The sequence below is a fragment of the Euprymna scolopes genome, chromosome 46, assembly GCF_053919585.1.
Source record: "Euprymna scolopes isolate OS-2025 chromosome 46, ASM5391958v1, whole genome shotgun sequence".
Taxonomy (NCBI): Eukaryota; Metazoa; Mollusca; class Cephalopoda; order Sepiida; family Sepiolidae; genus Euprymna; species Euprymna scolopes.
This window is the reverse complement of record NC_136527.1, coordinates 148,100,997-148,127,285: the sequence shown is the minus strand read 5'-3', so window position 1 is coordinate 148,127,285 and position 26,289 is coordinate 148,100,997. Positions and strand designations below refer to the sequence as shown.

Here is a 26,289-nt window from a genome sequence, read left to right as displayed (position 1 = left end):
CCGGTCGATAAACTGTAGAATTACCATGACAATTGTGCAGTTTATAGGCCATACTTTTCTTGGATAAAATATTTTTAATTTAAATCTAAATTAACGTCTTTTTATTTAATTTGTTAGATGAAAGGGGTTTGTATTACTGTACACATAGATTCGAAAAAGCTGTCAAAAAACAACTATATAACAAATAAACGTTATCAAAGGCAAGATAAGTTACTTAACTGAATGTTTTTAGTGTTTTTATCTAATGTAACATGTTTATTCAGCTCGGAAAATGAACAATGTTTACCGATGTATTTGAAAATTTAAAATTGCACCGGACTCTGTTGAACTCCATAAGTTTTGGAAAATGAGTTAAAAATGAAAAACTGTACAATATATGCTACCGTGACATAGGCTGACATATATTCAATAGATTTTTAACAGTATTTTGAATAGTTTTTTATTTTTAACTCATTTTCCCAAACTTACCATGTTCAACAGAGTCCGGTGCCATTTAAAATTTTTCCAATACATCTGTAAACACTGTATGTTTTTCGAGATGAATAAACATGTTACATTAAATAAAAACACTAAAGAATTATCCAGTTAGGTAGAAAAGTAACTTATCTTGCCTTTGATAACATTTATTTGTTATATAGTTGTTTTTTTGACAACTTTTTTCAATGTATGTGTGTGGTAATACGAACCCAAAAAATGTTTATTCTGCTCAAAAAAACAAACGTTTTCAAAGAGTATGCGATTGCAAGGAAAAACGGCCGCATAGCAACGCTGACCATGCAGTGATAATGGTCGAAATCGCCCTAAACTCTAGATCCAAAACTGAAGAGCCAGTGCTCAAAACAATGAGATATTATAAAAAGGCTGACTGGGAAGCCATCAGAGATGCCCCATGGGGAAATATTTTTTCTCTTCCTGCTGAACAGTGCGCAAATGAGACCACTGAATGGTTCAAAACAGCAATTGAAGCACATGTTCCCATGCGGAAATTTTATAGCAAGCCCCACTCTCCCCAATGGTTTACTTCTACTTGTGTAACTGCCATTGCTCAAAGGCAGCATGCATACCACAGATTTAAGTGACAGAAGTCCAGTTCAAACAGACAAGTATATAGAAGCTAGAAGTAACGTTAAGAAAGAAATAGCGACAGCTAAGAGAGAATTTACTGAAACCACTAAAAAATGCATCGAAGCACAAAAATTATGAACACGTGACTTCTGGAAAATCTACAACAGTGTAGTAAATAATGGGAAATCAACAATTCCCCCACTAACCAACAATCACGAGGTTGTTTGCTCAGCAACCGACAAGGCTAATATGCTTGCCAGTTGGTTTGCCTCAAACTCCACACTGGACCCTTCTAACCACCACCTGCCTGACTTTCCTTTGTGGACAGACGCCACGCTAAAAATCACCCCTGCTCAGGTGCATGCTGTCATAAAAAACCTTGATACTTCAAAAGCATGTGGACCCGATCTCATCCCAGCTGTGCCATTAAAAAAGTGCTCAGCCGAAGTAGCTCCAGTTCTCTCCAAACTCTACAACAAATGCCTTAATTCTGGCGAAAGAACTGACCCATCAAATTATCGCCCCATTAGCCTCCTCCCACTTTTAGCCAAAATATTTGAGACCATAATTAACCATGCTCTAGTCCATCACCTTACAGATGCTAAACTTAGAATACTTACCATAATTAAATCCTTCTTAGATAAGAGAAAAATCCAGGTTGTCCTCAATGGTCCTACATCTAAACAATATGATATAAATGCGGGAGTGCCTCAGGGGTCTATTCTTGGACCTCTTTTGTTCCTAATATTTATTAATGACCTCCCTGACAAAATTGCCTCTGAGATGGGTATATATGCTGATGACACCACACTCTATAACAGGCATGACAGGAAAACAAATGAACACATATCTAAAGAAATGGTAAAAATACTAGAGGATGACCTCCAATCTATAGTGGAATGGGGACAAAAATGGATGGTCACATTCAATGCTACCAAGACTAAACTGGTTTCCTTCAATAATTACAAGAAACCTTCTCAAGAAACCAATAGCAATAGCCAGTGGCTCTTTATCTGAGAGTACATCTTTCAAACTCCTTGACCTAACGTTCACAGGAAACATGAGTTGGAACAATTACATTGACCGCTGCGAGGAAGGTAGGCTCTCTCTACCGTGCTAGAAAACTACTAACACCCGAAAGTATCCTGTACCTCTATAAGGCCACCATTCGCCCATGTATGGAGTATTGCTGTCACATTTGGGCTGGTGCGTCTGCTACTAGTCTCTCGCTCCTAGACAAGGTTCAAAAGAGTCGCCAATCTGATAGGCCCTGAACTTGCATCTAAGCTTCAGCCTCTGTCACATCGACGAAACGTTGCATCCCTCTGCCTGTTCGACAAGTATTTTAATGGTGAATGCTCTGGCGAACTGCAGACACTTGTGCCCCCACGACGTAGACACCGTCGACAAACCCGACAGGCAGCTAAATCCCACCCCCACACAGTAGAGATCCCTAGATGATCTTTCTACTCCAGTAGTTTCTTCCCCAGAACCGCTAAACTCTGGAATTTCGTTCCAGGTCCCTGCTTCCTCAACTGTACCGACATGCAGAAGTTTAAGTGTAACCTGAACCGACATCTTGCTGCCCAAATCCCAACATAGTACCCCAGTAGTTGTTGGCCTTTATAGTGGCCCCCTACACCAAAGTGGCAATGCGCCTTGTTTGGGGGGAAAATGTAATTAAAAAAAACATTGTTTTGATCACGTACCTTTTGAGCCGATTTTACATTTTAGTAAAAACACTATAAATCTACCCAATTGAGTAGAAACGTAACTAATCTTGCCTTTGGTAACATTCATTTATTATATATTTGATTTGATTTTTTTTTTTTTTTTTTTTTTTTTTTTCAAACGACTGTGGACAGTAAAACATACCTGGAGCTTGACATTGTTTATAGACTGACAAAAAAGAGTAATATTAAAAAACGGTTAGATAAAAAAAAGTCCCAAAAAAAAAAAATTGGACATGCCCTCGCTTATAATTTTATCAAATTCTCCTTATTGGTACCCCGATTTATTGGAGAGGAACCTATATTTTCTGTTTGTTTGTGCGTGCATCCGTTATTCCGAATGATTGCCAGATTAGTTTTTCCTGAAATTTTGCCACAAATCGTATTTCATTAAATAGATGTGCACAGTAAAAAAAAATTTTTTGCAAAAATTCTCATTGCGTCCCCAGGGGCTGAAAAGAGGTCAACAATGCCTAAAAATGACACGTTTTGCTCCATAACTTTTGATCCATCCATTAGATTTTTCTGAAACTTAGCCAAAATATAGAGGCCATTGTTCTAAATATGAATCCAGTATGGGTGACCCTTGCAAAATTCTGGTTTGTGTCCCCGGGTACTTTTAGTGCTAAAAACGCCCCTTTTTGTGGCTCTTTTTTCATATTTCTCAATAAAAACTTGATATGTCTGACTATATAGTGTTTTTTGCGGTGGTTAACTCAAATATACATGTGTTAAGGCCTGAAACTGCACCGTTATCCATTTACACTGGGATCTGGCATCCCAAGGGGCTTAAAAGAGGTCAAAAATGTCTCAAAATGGCCAAAAATGACACTTTTTGCCCCATAGCGTTTGATCCATCTATTAGATTTTCTTGAAACTTGGCCAAAATGTGGAGGCTATTGTTTTTAATATAAATTCAGTATGGGTGACTCTGGCAAAATTCTGGTTCGCATCCAAAATTCTGATTCGCATCCAAAATTCTGGTTCGCATCCAAAATTCTGGTTCGCATGATAACTTATATGGAACGGCTCATCAAGAACTTATTTACGTTAGACTTGAAAACAACCATATTGTAGTCAGCCGGAAAGCAGGAAAACGGAAGACAATTCCACAGGCGTGCAGTTCTAAGAAAGAAGCTTTGTTCATGGAATCTACGTTTAGGTTTAGGCGCAGATAAAGAGTGGGGGGAATTATTGATAGTGTTTACAGCTAGACGAGTGTTTCTTGTGAAAGTTTGGCGAGGGGGGACCATAGATTGAAGCTCATTCGAACACTTTCCATGAAAATAACGATACATCAGAGACAAACTCGCAACATCTCTTCTGTGAGATAAAGGTTGCAAGGAAGAGAAAAGGACATCTCCTACGAGGCTACGAAGTCTATTTTGAACTTTATCAAGGCAGGCCAAGTCCTTTCTAGCAGCTCCTGTCCAGATGTGGCAACAGTATTCCATCCTTGGACGTACCTGGATTTGTGTCCGTTCGTTATTTAAAATACAACGGACACCATTTGCATAGACTTCTTAATAAATTAAAAAATAAAAAAACATGTCTTTTTGGAGCTCTTTTTTCATATTACTCAAAAACTTGATATGTATGTCTACAGAGTGGTTTTCCATGATTCTGAATTCGAATATACATATCTTAAGGCATGAAACTGCACCGTTTGTCCATTTTCACTGGGATTCGGCATTCCCATGAGCTCAAAAAGGGATCATGAATGCCCCAAAATTGCAAAAAATGACACTTTTTACCCCAGAACTTTTGCCCCATCCATTAGATTTTTCTGAAACTTGAAAATGTGAAGGCAACGTTGGCCCTTCACATTTCTCACATTCATCATTTCTTCATTATTTTTGTGGCGTCATCTCACATGCAATACCAGAGCGGGACCACGCATGTGCAGCTTGTTTTTTTATATTTCTAGTTAAAATAATTATAAATAATAATTTAATTAAAATATTATATTGCAGTTTTGTATATTATTTCCTGTAGTGTATGTTTCTATTTTGCTAACTATTTTTATATGTTTTTTTCTCTTTAACTTTAAGAAAGTAGATTTAAAAAATTTTATACTGTTTATATATATTGTTAAATATTTAATTTATATTGTTAAATATTTAATTTAAATTGTTAAATATTTAATTTAAATTGTTAAATATTTAATGGTCAATGTGCTCCGTTGCACCAACTGAAGACGACTTCACATTTTCTAAAAAAAATTACTTTTGTAGGTTTTCGGGTATGCTGAAAACTAATATTGCAGGGAAAATTAGCACAGACAAATAGTTTTTGAGATATAAATACCTATATTATGCGATGTAAATCATTGGCGGCCATGTTTGAATGGGCGTCATATGAAAGCAACAAACACAAAGTTTTTTTTTTTTTCCAGCATAATTCTGAAACCGTTCTTAACATGAGGAAGGTTGGGGTGTGTCTATTCCGAAAGCCGTTCTTAACATGGGGATGGTGGGAGTGTCTATTCTGAAAGCCGTTCTTAACATGGGGAGGTTGGAGGTGTCTATTCCGAAAGCCGTTCTTAACATGGGGAGGTTGGGGGTGTCTATTCCGAAAGCCGTTCTTAACCTGGAAAGGTTGGGGGTGTCTATTCCGAAAGCCGTTCTTAACATGGAAAGGTTGGGAGTGTCTATTCCGAAGGCCTTCTTTACATGAAAAGGTTGGAGGTGTCTATTCCAAAAGCCGTTCTTAACATGGAAAGGTTGGGGGCGTCTATTCCGAAGGCCTTCTTAACATGGGGATGTTGGGGGTGTCTATTTGGAAAGCTGTTCTTAACATGAAGAGGTTGGGGGGGTGTTTATTCTGAAAGGCATTTTCTTATTTTCAACCTCCCCATGTTAAGAACGGCTTTCGGAATAAACAGGTTGGACAACTAGTGCACTTTGACTGGAGTGTTTATTCTGAAAACTATTCTTAACATGGAGAGGTTGAATATAAGAAAATGCCTTTCAGAATAAACACCTCCAACCTCCCAATGTTAAGAAGGGCTTTCGGAATAAATACTCGGTCAAAGTACACTGGTTGTCCAACCGGTTTATTCCAAAAGCCTTTCTTAACATGAGGTTGGGAGTGCCTATTCCGAAAGGCGTTTTTTATTTTCAATCTCCCCAAGCTAAGAACGGCTTTCAGAATAAACAAGTTGGACAACCAGTGCCTATTAACCGAAGTCCCATCGACGAGATGTTGCATCCCTCTGCCTGTTCTACAAATACTTTAATGGTGAATGCTCTGACGAACTGCAAACACTTGTACCTCCCCGACGTAACTACCCCCGACAAACCCAACAAGCTACTAAGTCTCATCCCTTTACAGTAGAGATCCCTAGGTGCAAGAAAGCCTTTTACTCCAATAGTTTCTTCTCCAGAACTGCGGGTCTTTGGAACTCCCTTCCGGGATTCTGCTTTCCCAACTGCAATGATATGCAGAAGTTCAAGTGTAATGTTAACAAACATCTTTCTACTCTTCTCCCTTCATAATGACCCCGCTAATTAAGTCCCTAATAGTAGCCCCCTGCTTCAAAGTGGCACTGTGCCTTGTTTGGGGTGAAAATTGAATAAAAAAAAAAAATAAAAATAAAAAAATAAAAAAATTTGAATTCTTGAATTTGAAAGTAATTTTTTGGTGCTAGTGCACTTATTGATCGGCACTATTTTTTAAAAAATATTTTTAAGTTTAATTAAAGGTTTATAATATTTGTTTTTATTAAATTACTAACATTTCAGCCCGTATGTTGAGCAAAAAAAAAAAAAAAGGTGGTAGTAGGAAAACAGGCTCGAACCCATACCGTGAACGAGGAAAAGAACGGGGGGGGGACCTGCCGTTTTTTCTGTTACGACCACCAGCTTAAATCGGGAAGTGACGTAGGTTTAAATTAAGGCTAGACAATCAAAAAGAGGGGATGACTTTTGAATAATCGGCGAAAAAAGCGATTCCTTTCTGTAGAAAAGTTCCCAGTTGAGAATGAAGAAATTAACGTTTTTAGCCAATTTTTCGGTATTTGTGATCTGAAGGGCTGAGCTTCAAAACGATACTTATCTTGTGAAAATCCATCGCCTCTATCGAAAGTTTTATGCAGACATGCAAACATACATACATTATATATTGGTAGCTCAGATTTTCGACCCAAACTGATTAAAGAGCTTGCCTTATCTCTGAATACCCTTTATGTAAAATTTTAAATGTTTAGACCAGAAATTGTCTGAGTAATTTGGTAGAAACCGCAGAGGTCAAATTTTTAAACTTTGACCCCTATTATGACCCCTTAAAATTTTATTGTTTTGGACTCAAATTAAGTTAGATACATGTCCAAGGAACCTATATCTAAAATTTCAATTGTTTATACCAAAAATTATCGGAGGAGTTTGGGAGAGTTATCAAAGGTCAAATCGTTGAACTTTGACCCCTTAACAGCCAAGTTTCTGTCCAAAAACCGATTACAAAGATTTTCCCAAATCTCAATACCCTGTATATCAAATTTCGAGTCTGTAGACTTAAAATTGACAGAGTTATTGTGTTGGGAAATGTACACAGACAGAGAGATACAAACACACACACACACTTTCACTTTTATAGATATATAGATATGGTTAAAGTACAGATTAGGTACAAAACACCCTCCCCATCCCATGTTAAGAATGGCTTTCTAAATGTGATTTTTTCAGCATGGATAATAAGTGCACTAGTACCAATTTTTTGGGTGGAATTAGTTAGAAATGACGTTAAATAAACGTTTGCATTTCGTAGAATTAACTTCACAGTTCGTCTGCACATGCTCACTGAACCATTCCATTGAAACCACAAAGATGGCGGCCGAATAATCCCATCCATCCATAGCCCTTGAGCCCCTGGAGGGCCATAGGCCATCTACCACTTTTGTAGATGTTTTTGTCGCGAGGAGTTCTTTTACAGGGTGAGGGTGCTGGTCCTATGCCCAACCTTCCCAGAAGGTACATACAGTGCCCAGCCTTCCCAAATGGTCACCCATCTGGTACTGGCCAGGCTCAACATTACTTAACTTCAGTGATCTGACGAGAACCGGTGTGCCAATGTGATTGTGCCATATGGCGGTTAAATCAAACTGCTATAAATTACATTGCGTAATACAGATATTTATATCTCAAACTATTTGTCTGTGCTAATTTTCCCTGCAATATTCGTTTTCAGCATATCCGAAAACCTATAAAAGTCATTTTTTTTTTTTTAGAAAATGTTAAGGCATCTTTAATTGGCGTAACGGAGCACATTGACCATATTTAATTTAATTGTTTAATATCTAATTTAATTGTTAAATAGTTAAATTTAATTGTTCAAGGCAAACCATTCACATATGTATGGAGTATTGTTGTCACATTTGGGCTGGTGCATCTGCTACTAGTCTTTCGCTCCTGGACAGGGTTCAAAAGAGAGTCGCCAACCTGATAGGTCCTTAACTGTCATCTAAACTTCAGCTGCTGTCTCATCGACGAAATGTTTCATCCCTCTGCCTGTTTTACAAGTATTTTAATGGTAGGTGCTCTGATTAACTTACAAGCCCTTGTACCCCCTTGACGTCAATGCCTCTGTCAAACCCGACAAGCAGCAAAGTCCCACCCCTACACAGTAGAGATCCCTAGATGTAGGAAAGCCTTCTACTCTAATAGTTTCTTTCCCAGAACTGCTAGACTTTGGAATTCTTTTCCAGGTTCCTGTTTCCTAACTTCTTCAATAAAGGAGGTTTTAGTAATTGTGGCAACGGTTCTTCACCGAAGAAAGAAATCGGTGAAATTTTACGTAAAAAAAAGGGAACGTTCGAAAGAAACAGGACGACAAAAGGAGGACGTTATCTGCCGAGAGGTGCTGAATTGAAAGAAGAAACTAAAAATTAGAACTTACGATGGCATTTTATAATTTGTATTGAACTATGTAGCACACTATTATTTTCTGAGTATTTATTAGTTCTTATTAACTCATCTAATTTTTTTTTTTTTTTTTTTTTTTTTTTTACATAGGCATCACCACATTATCAAGGCCAAGAGGCCACTCAAGGATAAGGGTTAAAGAGTGTACAGTAGAAATTGGACATTATAGTAATCATTAGTAATGAAAATTTGGTAAAGTTGATAACTTATATGGAACGGCTCATCAAGAACTTATTTACGTTAGACTTGAAGACAACCATATTGTAGAAGACAATTCCACAGGCGTGCAGTTCTAAGAAAGAAGCTTTGTTCATGGAATCTACGTTTAGGTTTAGGCGCAGATAAAGAGTGGGGGGAATTATTGATAGTGTTTACAGCTAGACGAGTGTTTCTTGTGAAAGTTTGGCGAGGGGGGACCATAGATTGAAGCTCATTCGAACACTTTCCATGAAAATAACGATACATCAAAGACAAACTCGCAACATCTCTTCTGTGAGATAAAGGTTGCAAGGAAGAGAAAAGGACATCTCCTACGAGGCTACGAAGTCTATTTTGAACTCTATCAAGGCAGGCCAAGTCCTTTCTAGCAGCTCCTGTCCAGATGTGGCAACAGTATTCCATCCTTGGACGTACCTGGATTTGTGTCCGTTCGTTATTTAAAATACAACGGACACCATTTGCATAGACTTCTTAATAAATTCATCCTTGCTGAGTGTTATTAGTTTTTTCTATCTAGAAAACTTTGCGCTATTGTAACATTGATTGTAATTATCAATGGAAGTTACCGTCATCCATAGAGTCAGTCCCGTTCAGTTACAAACGAGAAGAAAAGATCTAGCATTCTCGAAACTCAACGAATTGACAATGAAATAAGATCGCTGTAGATACTATTATTCATAGAAGGTCTCCTCGAGACTAGTTGATGAATCGTTATGCAGAAATTCAAATGTAATGTGAACAGACATTTTTTATTTATTTATTTATTTTTTTTTTTTTTACATAGGCGTCACCACTTATCAAGGCCGATAGGCCACTCAAGGATAAGGGTTAAAGAGTGTAGAGTAGTCAAAAGGACAGTATAGTAATCGATAGTAATGGAAGTTTGGTAAATTTGTTAACTTAAGTGGAACGGCTCATCAGAAACTTAGGAAAACGGAAGACAATTCCGCAGGCGTGCAATTCTAAGAAAGAAGCTTTGATCATGGAATCTAGGTTTAGGCACAGATAAAGAGTGGGGGGGGAGAATTATTGATAATGTTTTCAGCTAGTCTAGTGTTTCTTGTGAAAGTTTGGCGAGGGGGGGGGGACCATAGATTAAAGCTCAGTCGAACACTTTCCATGAAAATATCGTTGATAAAGCAAAGACAAACTCGCAACATCTCTCTTGCTGCTCAACTATCCTTGCAACTTATGTCCCTGACAGTAGCCCCCTACATCAAAGTGGCACTGTACCTTTGGGGTGAAAATATAAAAAAAAACAAAAAAAACTCTCACTTTGATGGGTTATTAAGTATAAATTGCCAATGTGTTGATTGTGAATAATTGCTAAGAATGTTCCCTTGAGAAACCTACATGTGCTGACGTCATAGAAACGTGTGCTTTCTGCAACAAGGAAACTATTTGAAGAAAAATAAGATTTTTTTTTTTTGTATATAATCTTTAAAATATATATAAAATTACGATATCTAGTTTATTGATAAATGGCGGACGTTTAGGGGATTCCCCCCCCCCTCCCCTCCCCCGCCACCTCTAAATTCCACAATTTACACTTTTTTTTTTTTTTTTTACATTAATCTCATCGATTACAAACTTTACTTTCAGATTAAAAAAATAAAAAAGATGTTTGTGCACTTTTGTTACCGTGCTATTTTTAAATAAATTTTTTCAGGTTAAATTCAAGTTTCTCAATATCTTTTTTTTTTTTTTTTTTTTTTCTTTATTAAATTGTTGGGTGGAAGCACAGAATAGTTACAAAACACCCTCCCCTCCTCATGTTAAGAATGGCTTTCAAAATAATGTTATTATTTCAGCGTGGTAACCACAGTACATAAGTACCCCCCCCCCACCCCAAAAAAAAAAAAAAATGAAAAAAAAATTTTTCCTTATTTTTAATATTGAAAAAGAAATCTTTTTTATAACTTTTGCGTCGGGGATCAGTTTTCAATTATAACGTTCTACTAAATTGAACACCCACATTGTGATCATCTCTCTCACGTAACCAGTGAATATTCCCGTCTAAAAAAGAGGGTTAGGGTACATTTTTTTTTTTTAGAAGTTTTGTCTGTGCATAATGTAACAAATAATTTTCTATAACATTTTGTAAAAGATCCATTCTTGGCCATTTTAATATTTTACGAAATTCTTAAAAAAAAAAAAGTTTTTTTTTCCACAATTTCTTATGGTTGGGATTCTTTCAAACGAGAAGAGACATTGTGAGCTTGTCTCTGCTTTATCGTTTTTCATGGCAAGTGCTTGTCTTAGCTCTAATCTATGGTCGCCTCTGGGTTATTCCATGTCAAATCATCCAGGGTTTGACACCCATACCCTCAGATTTGGCTGTAATTTGCAGTGCAGGTAGACAATATAGGAACTAAGAAATCCTGAAAATTTGAGCATCTAATTCCAAGCGGTTTCCGATTTAGAGCATTTTTTGTTTTCGTTTTTGCTGCATAATGTGGCGCCCAGGATAAATTTTGTGATGTCATTTCTTTGAATATTTTCTGATTGAAAGATCGTGTGGCTCTGAAAATTTGCACAGGTAAGTATTTTGACCCAAGGAATCCAAAAATGGCATCAGATTTGCTAAAAAGTGAATCCTTATAGAGATATTAAGGGTTTTTGGATTTTTTACCCACATGCCCCAAAATTCAATAAAAAAGGGTGTGGCCGATATGGTAATGCATTTTTTTTTTCATATATTTTTCCTAGACACAATAAATTACCTCTGGACGAAAAATGGTAAAAAGTTCTTGTTCCGTTCACTCACAGTTTAGTCGGGTCTATTTTCGATGATAATGAAAAATATTCCCTCTCCTATTAGATGTAATAATTAATTTAGACATTTGCTAAACTGACACCACACCTTAATTTTGGAATAAATTTGCAAGTAAGTCTGATGTTAAAAGTAAACAGGCTCAATACAATCAGATATTTACAATAAAAGTACTTCTAAGAAAGGCTTTCTCAACACATTTATCTCTCACATTAAATTGTGTCTCGATCAAGAATGGTTAAAAGTTTTTTTGTTCGTTCACATTGTCTGTTGAAAGTAAAACCTTTTTCAAAAGTCTTGAGATCATTTAAAAACTATGTACACTCATTTTCTGCCCTTTTGACTCCTCCCCTTGTTACTTTTCTTATGCAAAACATGTCAATTTTGATAAGGGCTGTTTGCTTTAGCTAGGCCCCTCTCTGAGCGAACATACTATTACATACACAAAAATGAACTTGAACTATTCCATGAGAAGTATCCTAATGGGACACAACTAGTTTCGATATGTTAAGTCAGGGGAGTGGCCATTCATGCTAAATTCCATAAATTTTATCTTCAAACAGGCGTCCATTAAAAAAGGTTTAATATGTAAAAATAAAGTTAAAATAGTTGCAGTGAAATGGTATTCAAAAAGTAAGCCAGATACTAAAAAGTTCCACTGGAATAAAAATCAAGCTACATTCATCTGCTACTATAGAAATATAAGTGACCGCGAGCATATATTAATTTGTAATAATATCTGGAAAAAAAAATTGTTAATTGCTTTAAAAGTAAGAATGGTCACGGTATGGGAAATCAATTTTATGTTAAATTTAAATGCAAAACTCATCTCTCAATCTGCATGCTAAAATAATAATTGTTTTCGTTATGAAGGTCAGGTTATTATAATTTTTTATAAGTTTCCCCATTAGTTTTTGATTTTGATGGTGATTAAAGCCTAAAGTTATTCTCCAAAAGAAAACATGTATTTTTACAAAAAAAAAAAAAAAAAGTTATAATGAAAATGTTTACGAAAATTCTAAAACTTTGAAATTTAGCTATATTTTGGATTTTTCGTATCTTTCTTCATAACTTTTTTTTTTCACGTGTGAAAATACATTTTTTTTTTCTTTTGAAGATTATTTTAGACTTTAATCTTGCGAAAACAATCAAAAACTACTCGGAGGCTTATAAAAGAAATTATGATAAGCCGGCTGTCATAACTGCACCCCATCAGTTTTTAGCGGCTAGGACGCATTTTGTCAACTTTGCCGTTTGTTTTGTCTTTCCGCGAAAGATAAGCGAACACAATAAAAATGCCAGAATTATATTCACTAAATTTTTTTTTTTTTTTTTTTTTTTTTTACATAGGCATCACCACATTATCAAGGCCCAGAGGCCACTCAAGGATAAGGGTTAAAGAGTGTACAGTAGAAATTGGACAATATAGTAATCATTAGTAATGAAAATTTGGTAAATTAGATAACTTATATGGAACGGCTCATCAAGAACTTATTTACTTTAGACTTGAACACAACCATATTGTAGTCAGCCGGAAAGCAGGAAAACGGAAGACAATTCCACAGGCGTGCAGTTCTAAGAAAGAAGCTTTGTTCATGGAATCTACGTTTAGGTTTAGGCACAGATAAAGAGTGGGGGAATTATTGGTGGTGTTTACAGCTAGACGAGTGTTTCTTGTGAAAGTTTGGCGAGGGGGGGACCATAGATTGAAGCTCAGTCGAACACTTTCCATGAAAATAACGATACATCAGAGACAAACTTGCAACATCTCTTCTGTGAGATAGAGGTTGCAAGGAGGAGAAAAGGACATCTCCTATGAGGCTACGAAGTCTATTTTGAACTTTATCAAGACAGGACAAGTCCTTTCTAGCAGCTCCTGCCCAGATGTGGCAACAGTATTCCATCCTTGGACGTACCTGGCTCTTATATAGATAGAGAATTGCATCAGCAGTGAGATATCTACCGGATCGATAGAAAGATCCCACCATTTTTCCAGCGGCCTTGGCAACAGATTTGATGTACGTGTTCCATTTAAGATCAGGAGTAATGGTCAAGCCCAGAAGCTTGTCAAAACTTGAGGCCTCCAGAAGACGAGAGCCATTCATTTCAATTGATGCCAAATGTGGATTAGAATGTTGATGATGTAAGGAGAGAAGCTTGGTTTTAGATGCATTAAAAGTAACCAGCCACTCCTTACCCCATTGTACTACGTGCTCAAGATCAGAGGAGAGAGAATTGGAGAGAACTTGGTCATTTACTGTCTTAGATGTGCTACCATAAATGGTAGTGTCGTCAGCATAAATGTCTAAAACCCTGTTACATCCACATCGCATATACTTTTTATCTTTTGTTAATTTTATTAAATTTCATTATTCGTATTGCCATCAGGACTTAAGGTTAGGAGGAAAGGGACGTGGTTTTACTGATTTTATGAAGTTTTATCAGTAACATTAACACGACCAAGATTAAACAAACTTGGTAATATGTTCTTTTTCACATCATAGAGGACAAAAGCATAAAATAAATAAATTATAAAATTATAAAAAAGGCACGTTTTATATTCTACGTTTGATTTAATTGACAATAAAGTTGATATTATTTTTCTTAAAAAACATTTTTTCTATAAACTTGTAAATAAACTGCATTTTCTAAAGGTTAAGAACGAATTTTCACCGAAGTTTCAATTTCTGTTTTTGTTTATTTTATGCAAGTAAATTAAATTTACACCTTATTTTGATGTTGTTATGATCTAGAGTTTATTTTTACTAATAGTTTAAAAACAATAAATATTTATCAGTACCAGCAGTGGAAAATTAAGTTTAAAATGATATTAAAAGAATTGTTTTTGGAATCAGTAATTAGCTTCAAATTTTTCTGATTCCAATACCGCAAAAAGTTCCGATTTTTTCCGATTCCGATTCTCGATTAATCGTCCCAACACTAGTATTGATGTCGGATATAGTATTTGCCTCCCCTCCTCCATGATTAAATTTGTTGATTTGACACGGAATGCACCATTTTTCTTAAAATCGCAAGATTTCTTGGCTTGACCATACTTCTTAAAGCCACTGCACATCAACAAAATGTAAATAACTGCTAATTTTTGTTGATATATGATCCTTATTCTTAGAAAATTAGAGAACACAGGATATAAAATTGTTTCAATTTCTTGTGTTTTGCAGCCCTGGTTTATACATGTTTTTAAAATTCTGGGTCAAGTTCACCCACCTCCTTCCCCAATGTTCCACTGCACTCTAGAAAAAAAACATGCGGTCTTACAAGGGTTAAGAAACAAATCCTAGATTACCTTATTGGCCCCCCCCGTGAAAATGGTACCACAAAGCCCCAAATACTCATACCTACACTACAAACCGTCCTTAAACTACATTTCTAAAGTACTTGAGAATTTTGATTAAGAAACTTTAGGAACTATGTTTGCGTGAAAAATGAAGAAACCAACTTACAATTCTTATAAAAAAAAAAAATGACTTACGAAGCCTGCTCCATTGGTATAGACTTCGTAGCCTCGTAGGAGGTGTCCTTTTCTCTTCCTTGCAACCTCTATCTTACAGAAGAGATGTTGAGAGTTTGTCTCTGATGTATCGTTATTTTCATGGAAAGTGTTCGTCTGAGCTTCAATCTATGGTCCCCCCTCGCCAAACTTTCACAAGAAACACTCGTCTAGCTGTAAACACTATTAATAATTCCCCCCACTCTTTATCTGTACCTAAACCTAAACGTAGATTCCATGAACAAAGCTTCTTTCTTAGAACTTCACGCCTGTGGAATTGTCTTCCGTTTTCCTGCTTTCCGGCTGACTACAATATGGTTGTGTTCAAGTCTAACGTAAATAAGTTCTTGATGAGCCGTTCCATATAAGTTATCAAATTTACCAAATTTTCGTTAACTATATTGTCCAATTTCTACTGGACACTCTTCAACCCTTATCCTTGAGTGGCCTCTTGGCCTTGATAATGTGGTGATGCCTATGTAAAAAAAAAAAAAAAACCTCAATTTGAAGTGTCACAAGTTTGACTATAATCGGTCGAAGGGACTTGAGAATTTATCGGACTTGGAGCAAGAAATTGTTGAGACATTGTTGTGGAGAGCTGGGCTGAAAGGAAATGAAGGTGAATTATCAACCATTTGCTTCCATCACAAACAATATTTTGGAAATGTATTTGAGCGTAAAGCAAAGGCCACAAAGAAGTGTTGCGGTGGAGTTTTACAACACAAAAGTAAAGTCAAAGGCGAACGACCGATATCTTTGCAGATGGCAAAAGATCTAGAGGCAAGAGCGTATAATGTAATGCCAGGTCATTTTCTTTGTCGTCAGTGCACAAAGAAATATAAGAGTCTGATAGTTGATGATACAATGGATCCAGACTACAAACCTGTGAGTTCTATGGAAACTCCATAAAAAACATTGAATACGACACTGGTGTCCATGGATGTTTCCCCTGTTGTTCTGCACAGTGTTGCTTCTCATAGCCGTATTCATAGCGCCAAAAGAAAGTTAGAACAAGTTGCTGAAACACTCAAAAGTGACATGCCCATGGTGTACAAAGTTGGCATTGACGAACTGACTGTGTCAGAATTAATGCCCAGTGAAACAGACATCAAAGAAAAAGCAGCAGAACTGGATCAATTACATTATCAGAGGAAAGAGAAGTTAAAGAGTGCTTCAACTCCTGATCAAATTCAAATCATGAAACTAGCTCCTGATTCCTGGTCTCGTGAATACACCTCCAAATTCTTCAAGGTGTTTGAATATGTTGTTCGAACTGCCAGAGAATTGAAAAGGGCCAATGGTATTTTATCAAAACCTAACTTTAAAAAAGGAAAACGACTTTCCCCGGAGACACTCGACCTGATAATAAAAATGCATGAGAATGATGCCAGGAAAAAAGGACTTTGTTAGTATAACGAAAGGCATTCACAAACAAAAACGCTTGATACTATGTAATTTGCATGAACTGTATGTTGCTTTTAAACAGAAGTATCCTGATATCAAAGTGGGGTTTTCCAAATTTGCGGAGATGCGTCCAAAGTGGTGTGTTTTAGCTGGATCTATGGGTACACATTCTGTTTGTGTCTGTGGCATACATCAGAATGCAAAACTTCTTGTTGATGCCATAAAATGGAACGTTACTTACAAAGATTTGATTTCAAAGTTAGTTTGTGATTCTTCTAACAAGGAGTGTATGATGCATCGCTGTGAAAACTGCCCTGGTAGAGAAGAATTGCAGAAATTCTTGGATGAGGAACTGTATGATATGAACCCTGATGACGAATTTCATTTTAGTCAATGGGACACAAGCGGCCATGCAACATTAAGTATCCGTACAACATACGCAGAATATAAAGATCTGTTGATTGACACCTTTGATAATCTTACGAGACACTCATATCTAACAAAATGCCAAGCCAGATACTTGAATCAAAAGAAAGAGAATCTTAGTTCCAATGAGGTACTTGTTTTGGGAGACTTTGCAGAAAACTTCAAATTTTTAATACAAGACGAAATTCAAAGTTATCATTGGAGCAAGGAGTATTGTACCCTACACCCAGTAGTGATTTACTACCGAGATTCTGATCAGCAGCTAAAGCATATTTCATTATGTTTTATTTCTGATGACAACACCCATGACACTGCATTTGTGTATAAAAATCAGACACAGACTGTTGACTTAATCCGGACCTTATTACCGCATGTGGACAAAATGATTTACTTCAGTGATGGCTGTGGGGCTCAATATAAAAACTTTAAGAATTTTATCAATTTATGCTTGCATAAGGAGGACTTTGGTATTGAAGGTGAGTGGGTTTTCTTTGCCACCAGTCATGGAAAATCCCCTTGTGATGGAATTGGTGGTTTAGTAAAACGCCATGTGGCTAAGCGGTCGCTCCAGCGCCCTCTAAATAATCAAATCCTTGATTATAAAGCCATGCTTGCTGTCTGCCAGGAGATGTCTGCTATCCGTTTCTTTGCGATCAGTAAGGGAACCATGAAGGAGGTGAGAAAGTCGCTTGAAGCAAGGTTTTCCAGGGGAGATACAGTGCCAGGAACCAGAGCTAGTCACCATTTTGTACCATTGTCAACATCACAAATTGGCCATAAGTTGTGCAGTGAGGATGAACTATACATTGATATTCATGGCTTCAACTTGCCATCAATTCTTTATATCTCTGACATCACACCAATGCGATATATAACCTGTATTTATAACTCTTTCTGATGGGTTGGTATCGTGAATGAAATAAATGCAGAGGAAGGTGATGTAACTGTTAAGTTCATGCATTAAGAAAATTCTTTGTGTTGTATCCCCAACAACATGTACTGGAAGGACATACACAATAACTGACCAAGAATATCAAAAAACCATTTCTGCATTTCAGTGGCATAAAGAACACAACAGTATGTAAATGTTGAATGCTGACTTTGGTTGAGAAATCCACTGTTTTTGAATACCATTTCACTGCAACTATTTTAACTTTATTTTTACATATTAAACCTTTTTTAATGGACGCCTGTTTGAAGATAAAATTTATGGAATTTAGCATGAATGGCCACTCCCCTGACTTAACATATCGAAACTAGTTGTGTCCCATTAGGATACTTCTCATGGAATAGTTCAAGTTCATTTTTGTGTATGTAATAGTACGTTCGCTCAGAGAGGGGCCTAGCTAAAACAAACAGCCCTTATCAAAATTGACATTTTTTGCATAAGAAAAGTAACAAGGGGAGGAGTCAAAAAGGCAGAAAATGAGTGTACATAGTTTTTAAATGATCTCAAGACTTTTGAAAAAGGTTTTACTTTCAACAGACAATGTGAATGAACAAAAAAACTTTTAACCATTCTTGATCGAGACACAATTTAATGTGAGAGATAAATGTGTTGAGAAAGCCTTTCTTAGAAGTACTTTTATTGTAAATATCTGATTGTATTGAGCCTGTTTACTTTTAACATCAGACTTACTTGCAAATTTATTCCAAAATTAAGGTGTGGTGTCAGTTTAGCAAATGTCTAAATTAATTATTACATCTAATAGGAGAGGGAATATTTTTCATTATCATCGAAAATAGACCCGACTAAACTGTGAGTGAACGGAACAAGAACTTTTTACCATTTTTCGTCCAGAGGTAATTTATTGTGTCTAGGAAAAATATATGAAAAAAAAAATGCATTACCATATCAGCCACACCCTTTTTTATTGGATTTTGGGGCATGTGGGTAAAAAATCCAAAAACCCTTAATATCTCTATAAGGATTCACTTTTTAGCAAATCTGATGCCATTTTTGGATTCCTTGGGTCAAAATACTTACCTGTGCAAATTTTCAGAGCCACACGATCTTTCAATCAGAAAATATTCAAAGAAATGACATCACAAAATTTATCCCGGGCGCCACATTATGCAGCAAAAACGAAAACAAAAAATGCTCTAAATCGGAAACCGCTTGGAATTAGATGCTCAAATTTTCAGGATTTCTTAGTTTCTATATTGTCTACCTGCACTGCAAATTACAGCCAAATCTGAGGGTATGGGTGTCAAAATCCCATATTTCTGGATGATTTGACATGGAATAACCCCTCTTGTCTAAATTTTTTTTTTTTTTTTTTTTTTTTTTTTTTACATGGAGGTCACCACTTATCAAGGCCCAGAAGCCACTCGGGAATAAGGGTTATTTTGTGTACAGTAATCAATGGGATAATGTTGCAGTATTCGTTAGTATTGAAGGTTTGATAAAGTGTCATTACTTAAGGGGACGGTTCATCAGGAATTTGTTTATGTTGGACTTGAAGGCATCCATGTTGAAGTCAGGAGGGAAACAGGCAAGCGGTAGGGAGTTCCACAGGCGTGCAGTTCCAAGTAAGAAGCTTTGTTCATGGAATCTACGTTTTGATTTAGGCACAGATAAAGAGTTATTGACAGTGGTTTCAGCTAGACGGGTGTTTATTGTGAAAGATTGGCAAGGGGGGACCAGAGACTGGAGCTCGGACGAGCACCTGCCATGGAAATAACGATAAAACAAAGATAGGCTCGCAACGTCTCTTCTGTGGGAGAGAGGTTGCAGGGAAGAGAAAAGGGCATCCCCCACTAAGCCACAAAGTCTATTTTGTACTCTGTCAAGGCAGGATAGGCTGTTTTTAGCAGTTCCTGCCCAGATGTGGCAGCAGTATTCTATCCTTGGACGTACTTGGCTTTTATATAGATAGAGAATTGCATCAGTAGTGAGATATCTTCTGGAGCATTAGAAGGATCCCACCATTTTTCCAGCGACCTTGGCAACAGACTTGATGTACGTGTTCCATTTCAGATCAGGAGTAAAGGTCAAATGAGAGCCATCCATTTCAATTGATGCTAGATGGGAACCAGAGCGTTGATGGTGTAAAGATAGGAGCTTGGTTTTGGATGCATTAAATGTAACCAGCCACCTCTTCCTCCACTGTACTACGTGCTCAAGATCAGAGGAGAGAGAATCGGAGAGAATTTTGTCATTTACAGCCTTTAATGTGTTGCCATAGATAGTCGTGTCATCAGCATAGATGTCAATGAATGATTTAAGTATGTGTTTTGGGAGATCATTTATGTAGATCAAGAAGAGAGTTGGACCCAGGATGGACCCCCTGATGGACTCCAGCATTAATACTGCAGGCCTCTGATTTTTGTCCATCAACCACTACTCTTATGAGCCTATCAGAGAGAAATGATTTAATGATTGAGAAAACATTTCCAGTTATACCGTAGCTGGAAATCTTGTGAAGTAGGCCTTTATGTCATACCTTATCGAAGGCTTTTTATATGTCAAGAGCAATTGCCCTAGAAAGGAAGCCTTTGTCGAGAGATTCATTAATCCTATGAGATATAACCGTTAGTACATCTTGCTGTAGATCTTGCAGAACGGAAACCATATTGCGTGTCACTAAGACCTGTAGACCAACAGAAAACCTTTTTTTTTTTTTTTGTTTTGTTTACTAGTGGTTTTGGGGTGTGCTGAAAACGAATATTGCATTTAAAGTTTGACAAATGTGTGCTACTAGCACATATTGATGTTGAACAGTGCCCGGGTGTTTGGAGGTGTGTGTTAAGCAAAAAAAAAAAAAAAGTTTGAAAGTTTTAAGCAGACATGCAAACAAACATACATACATTACGACCATGTAATCCCTACAGCCACCTACCTTGAAAATGCTGCTGTGAAACCTGACAAAGTTATATGGAATAAGTCAGAGAGAGTTGCAACCTTGATTGAAGTGAGTGTTCCTAATGATGGAGGTCTTAACAGAGCTGAAAGAGAGAAACAGACCAATTACCAAGGTCTCATGTATGATATGAAAAGAAACTGAAATCTTAGGGGATATCGATCATACCAGTTATCATAGGTGCCACAGGACTTATGAAGAAGAACCTGAAGTCCTACCTAACTAATATTCCTGGTGAACCAAGTGCAAAAGAGATTCAGACAATTGCACTTAAGGGAACAGCGAGGATACTAAAAAGAGCTCTCGGTTGGTTTCAATAAAAAAGCGGGGCAATGTTGGCAGCTGGTTTGGCTGCCCCATACCCAGCATTACAATCTTCAAAGGAAGGAAAAAAAAAAAAAAAAAAAAAAATTTATATATTGGTAGCTCAAATTTTTGACCCAAACCGATTATCTGTGAATACCTTTTATGTTAAATTTCAAATGTTTAGACCAGAAATTGTCTGAGTAATTTGGTAGTGACCGCAGAGGTCAATTTTTAAAAAAACTTTGACCCCTATTATAACCCCTTAAAATTTATTGTTTTGGCTCAAATTAAGTTATTAAGTTAGATCCATGCCCAAGGAACCTATATCTAAAATTTCAAGTGTTTAGACCCAAAATTATCGGAGGAGTTTGGTAGAGTTCTTAAAGATCAAATTTCGAGTCTGTAGACTGAAAATTGACAGAGTTATTGCATAGGGAAATGTACACACACACACACGCGTTTACTTTTGTAGATATACTAGCATTTCAGCACGGTGTTGCCCGGGTGTTTTAACTGTGTTTGTTGAGCCAAAAAAAAAAAAAAAAGAAAAAGTTGTATTGGGAAAGCAAGCTCGAACCTGTACCGTGAAGGAGGAAAAGAACGGGGAAAAAAACCTGACGTCTATGCTGTTACAACCACCACCTTAAAATGGGAAGTGACGTAGGTTTAAATTAAGGCTAGACAATCAAAAAGAAAATGATGACTTTCAAAAATATTGTCGAAAAAAGCGACCCCCCCCCCCCTGTAGAAAAGTGCCTAGTTGAAGGGGAAGATATTAATGTTTTTAGCCATTTTTTTCGATATTTGTCGTCTGAAAGGTCGGACTTTAAAACGATACTGATCTTGGTAAAATCTGTCGCCTCTTCGAAAGTTTTAGGCAGACCTGCAAACATACATACATACATACATACATTTATATATTGGTAACTAAAAATTTTCGACAAAAACTGATAAAAAAACCTGCCCTATCTCTGAATACCTTTTATGTAAAATTTCAAATGTTTAGACCAGAAATTGTCTGAGTAATTTGGTAGAGACCGCAGAGGTCAATTTTTTACAAACTTTGACCCCTATTATGACCCCTTAAAATTTATTGTTTTGGGCTCAAATCAAGTTATCAAGTTAGATCCATGTCCAAGGAACCTATATCTAAAATTTCAAGTGTTTAGACCCAAAATTATCAGAGGAGTTTGATAGAGTTCTCAAAGGTCAAATCATTGAACTTTGACCCCTTAACAGCCAAATTTCTGGCCGAAAACCGATCACATAGATTTTCCCAAATCTCAGTACCCTGCATATCAAATTTCGAGTCTGTAGACTGAAAATTGACAGAGTTATTGCGTAGGGAAATGTACACACACGCAGACACACAGACATGTTCACTTTTATAGATATATAGATAGGTTTTTGAGGGTGCTGAGAATGAAAATAATGTTTGAAAGTCCAACAAACAAGTAGTGAGTTTGTTGACCCACCCAATAAATGACATTTATTGGGTTGGTTTCTACCACCGTTTTGTTTTTTCTTATTTTGAAGTGATTATCAAGTCTTCAAAGACACTGCGGCTATCTTTTCTTGTTCTTTGATATAACTCGTTTTTTGAACCAAATAAACATGTTACATTAAATAAAAACACTAAACACTTATCCAGTAAGGTAGAAAAATAATTTATCTTGCCTTTGATAACACATATATTTTTGTCTCTCTGCAAAAAGAGACCCCCCCCCCCGCTTTCCCAGCGCAATAAGTTAGTTAAGAGTAGCTAAGTCCGTTAAGTTTCGGGTTTGTTTTACTGTACACATAGATTCGAAAAAGTTGTCAAAAAAACAAATATATAACAAATAAATGTTACCAAAGGCAAGATAAGTTACTTTTCTACCTAACTGGATATTCTTTTTAGTGTTTTTATTTAATTTGACATGTTTTTTCCATTCGAAAAACGAGTGATGTTAAACATTGCCGGCAAACAAGAAAAGATGGCCGCAATGTCTTTGAAGACTTGATAATCACTTCAAAATAAGAAATAAAACAAAATGGTGGCAGAAACCCTATCGAGTCTTCAAAGCCATTGCGGCCATCTTTTTTTGTTAACCAGCAGCCTTCAACATGTTTTTTAAACCAAAAAGACCTGTTACATTAAATAAAAATACTAAAAACTTATCCAGTTAGGTAGAAAAGAAACTTATCTTGCCTTTGATAACTACTTAAGATTTTTATTACTTATTTATTTATTTATTATTTATATATATATTTGTTTTGTGACAACTTTTTCGAATCTCTGTGTACAGTAATACAAATCTCAAGTAGTTTTTTTTTTTTTTTTTTTACACAGTGATCACCACTTATCAAGGCTCGGAAGCCACTCAGGGATAAGGGTTATTGCAAGTACATTACGTTAGTGTGGAGATTTGATGAAGTGTTTACTTAAGGGGGCGGTTCATTAGGAATTTGTTAACATTGGACTTGAAGACATCCAAGTTGTAGTCAAGAGGGAAGCAGGCAGACGGAACAGAGTTCCACAGGCGTGCAGTTCTAAGAAAGAAGCTTTGTTTTGTAGTTTCCAAGATATAAATAAATTATAGTTTTAAAAAGTGGGGGATCACTTTTCTATATTAATTTAATGTAAAATGAGCACCTACTTTATAGCCACTCTTTTTTGCTGACAAGGGGGTCAACGTAAAATGATCACAATTTAATGGAAAATGGGTAAGGGTAATTGTGGACTGGTAAAACCTATCTTCAAAAACTTGTTTTCTAGTGGTTTTCTGGTATGCTGAAAACGAATATTGCATTTAAATTTTTGCAAATATGCACGCGTTTGCTTGCTTAATATCCGGAAAACTACTTATATGCAGAAAATTTAAGTGTGATATTTGTTTTTAGCACACTCGAAAACCCGTGGAAACAAGTTTTTTAAGGTAGGTTTTGTGTTGGTCTACCAGGTCACAATTACCCCCCCCCCAATAAAAAAAAAGGTGGCCATAAAGTGGGTTCTCATTTTACGTTAAATCAATATATAAAAGTGTCCTCCCCATTTTGAGACTATATTTAACACCCACTTTATATTTTTTTGTTGAGGGGGGGTCAACGTAAAATGAACACAATGTAACGTAAAATGGATAATTATCCCCTATGACTAAGTTACATAATTGTCCATGAGCTCTGGCCTTCGAATGTCGGTTTTACTGTTAGAATCGGCACTTCTGCATCACAGTGACATAATTAGCAATAGAGACGAGTTATCAACCCCTATTCTTCAAAAGAGAAATGACATCTAGTAGCCATTATGTGAACCTCAAACAAGTGTTTACGAAAATGCAAAAATATATAACGAAATAAATAACAAAAATATATGAAAATCAAAACATTTATTGAATAAAAATGTATCAAAATATAATTTTAATGCATTAATATAATTTTTTAATGAGTGATTTAATGTATCAAAATATAATTTTAATGCATTAATATAATTTTTTAATGAGATCAAAATATAATTTTAATGCATTAATATAATTTTTAATGAGTGATTTAATGTATCAAAATATAATTTTAATGCATTAATATTTTTTAATGAGTGATTTAATGTATCAAAATATAATTTTAATGCATTAATATTTTTTAATGAGTGATTTAATGTATCAAAATATAATTTTAATGCATTAATATAATTTTTTAATGAGTGATTTAATGTATCAAAATATAATTTTAATGCATTAATATAATTTTTTAATGAGTGATTTAATGTATCAAAATATAATTTTAATGCATTAATATAATTTTTTAATGAGTGATTTAATGTATCAAAATATAATTTTAATGCATTTATATTTTTAATGAGTGATTTAATGTATCAAAATATAATTTTAATGCATTAATATAATTTTTTAATGAGTGATTTAATGTATCAAAATATAATTTTAATGCATTAATATAATTTTTTAATGAGTGATTTAATGTATCAAAATATAATTTTAATGCATTAATATAATTTTTTAATGAGTGATTTAATGTATCAAAATATAATTTTAATGTATTAATATAATTTTTTAATGAGTGATTTAATGTACCAAAATATAATTTTAATGCATTAATATAATTTTTTAATGAGATCAAAATATAATTTTAATACATTAATATAATTTTTAATGAGTGATTTAATGTATCAAAATATAATTTTAATGTATTAATATAATTTTTAATGAGTGATTTAATGTATCAAAATATAATTTTAATGCATTAATATTTTTTAATGAGTGATTTAATGTATCAAAATATAATTTTAATGCATTAATATTTTTTAATGAGTGATTTAATGTATCAAAATATAATTTTAATGCATTAATATAATTTTTTAATGAGTGATTTAATGTATCAAAATATAATTTTAATGCATTAATATAATTTTTTAATGAGTGATTTAATGTATCAAAATATAATTTTAATGCATTTATATTTTTAATGAGTGATTTAATGTATCAAAATATAATTTTAATGCATTAATATAATTTTTTAATGAGTGATTTAATGTATCAAAATATAATTTTAATGCATTAATATTTTTTAATGAGTGATTTAATGTATCAAAATATAATTTTAATGCATTAATATTTTTTAATGAGTGATTTAATGTATCAAAATATAATTTTAATGCATTAATATAATTTTTTAATGAGTGATTTAATGTATCAAAATATAATTTTAATGCATTAATATAATTTTTTAATGAGTGATTTAATGTATCAAAATATAATTTTAATGCATTTATATTTTTAATGAGTGATTTAATGTATCAAAATATAATTTTAATGCATTAATATAATTTTTTAATGAGTGATTTAATGTATCAAAATATAATTTTAATGTATTAATATAATTTTTTAATGAGTGATTTAATGTATCAAAATATAATTTTAATGCATTAATATAATTTTTTAATGAGATCAAAATATAATTTTAATGCATTAATATAATTTTTAATGAGTGATTTAATGTATCAAAATATAATTTTAATGTATTAATATAATTTTTAATGAGTGATTTAATGTATCAAAATATAATTTTAATGCATTAATAT

General features: G+C 34.9%; 2 protein-coding genes across 2 annotated transcripts in view; both read left to right on the top strand.

Annotated features, from left to right (window-relative positions):
- LOC145270872 (uncharacterized) overlaps nucleotides 1–26,289 on the top strand; it is an 86,840-nt gene that overhangs the window by 3,434 nt on the left and 57,117 nt on the right. The gene's annotated exons all lie outside the window — the stretch shown is intronic.
- LOC145271320 (uncharacterized) lies at nucleotides 12,712–24,149 on the top strand. Its single transcript, XM_080126864.1, has one exon. The coding sequence runs from the start codon at nucleotides 16,592–16,594 to the stop codon at nucleotides 17,942–17,944; it is 1,353 nt and encodes a 450-aa protein (XP_079982990.1). The 5' UTR covers nucleotides 12,712–16,591; the 3' UTR covers nucleotides 17,945–24,149.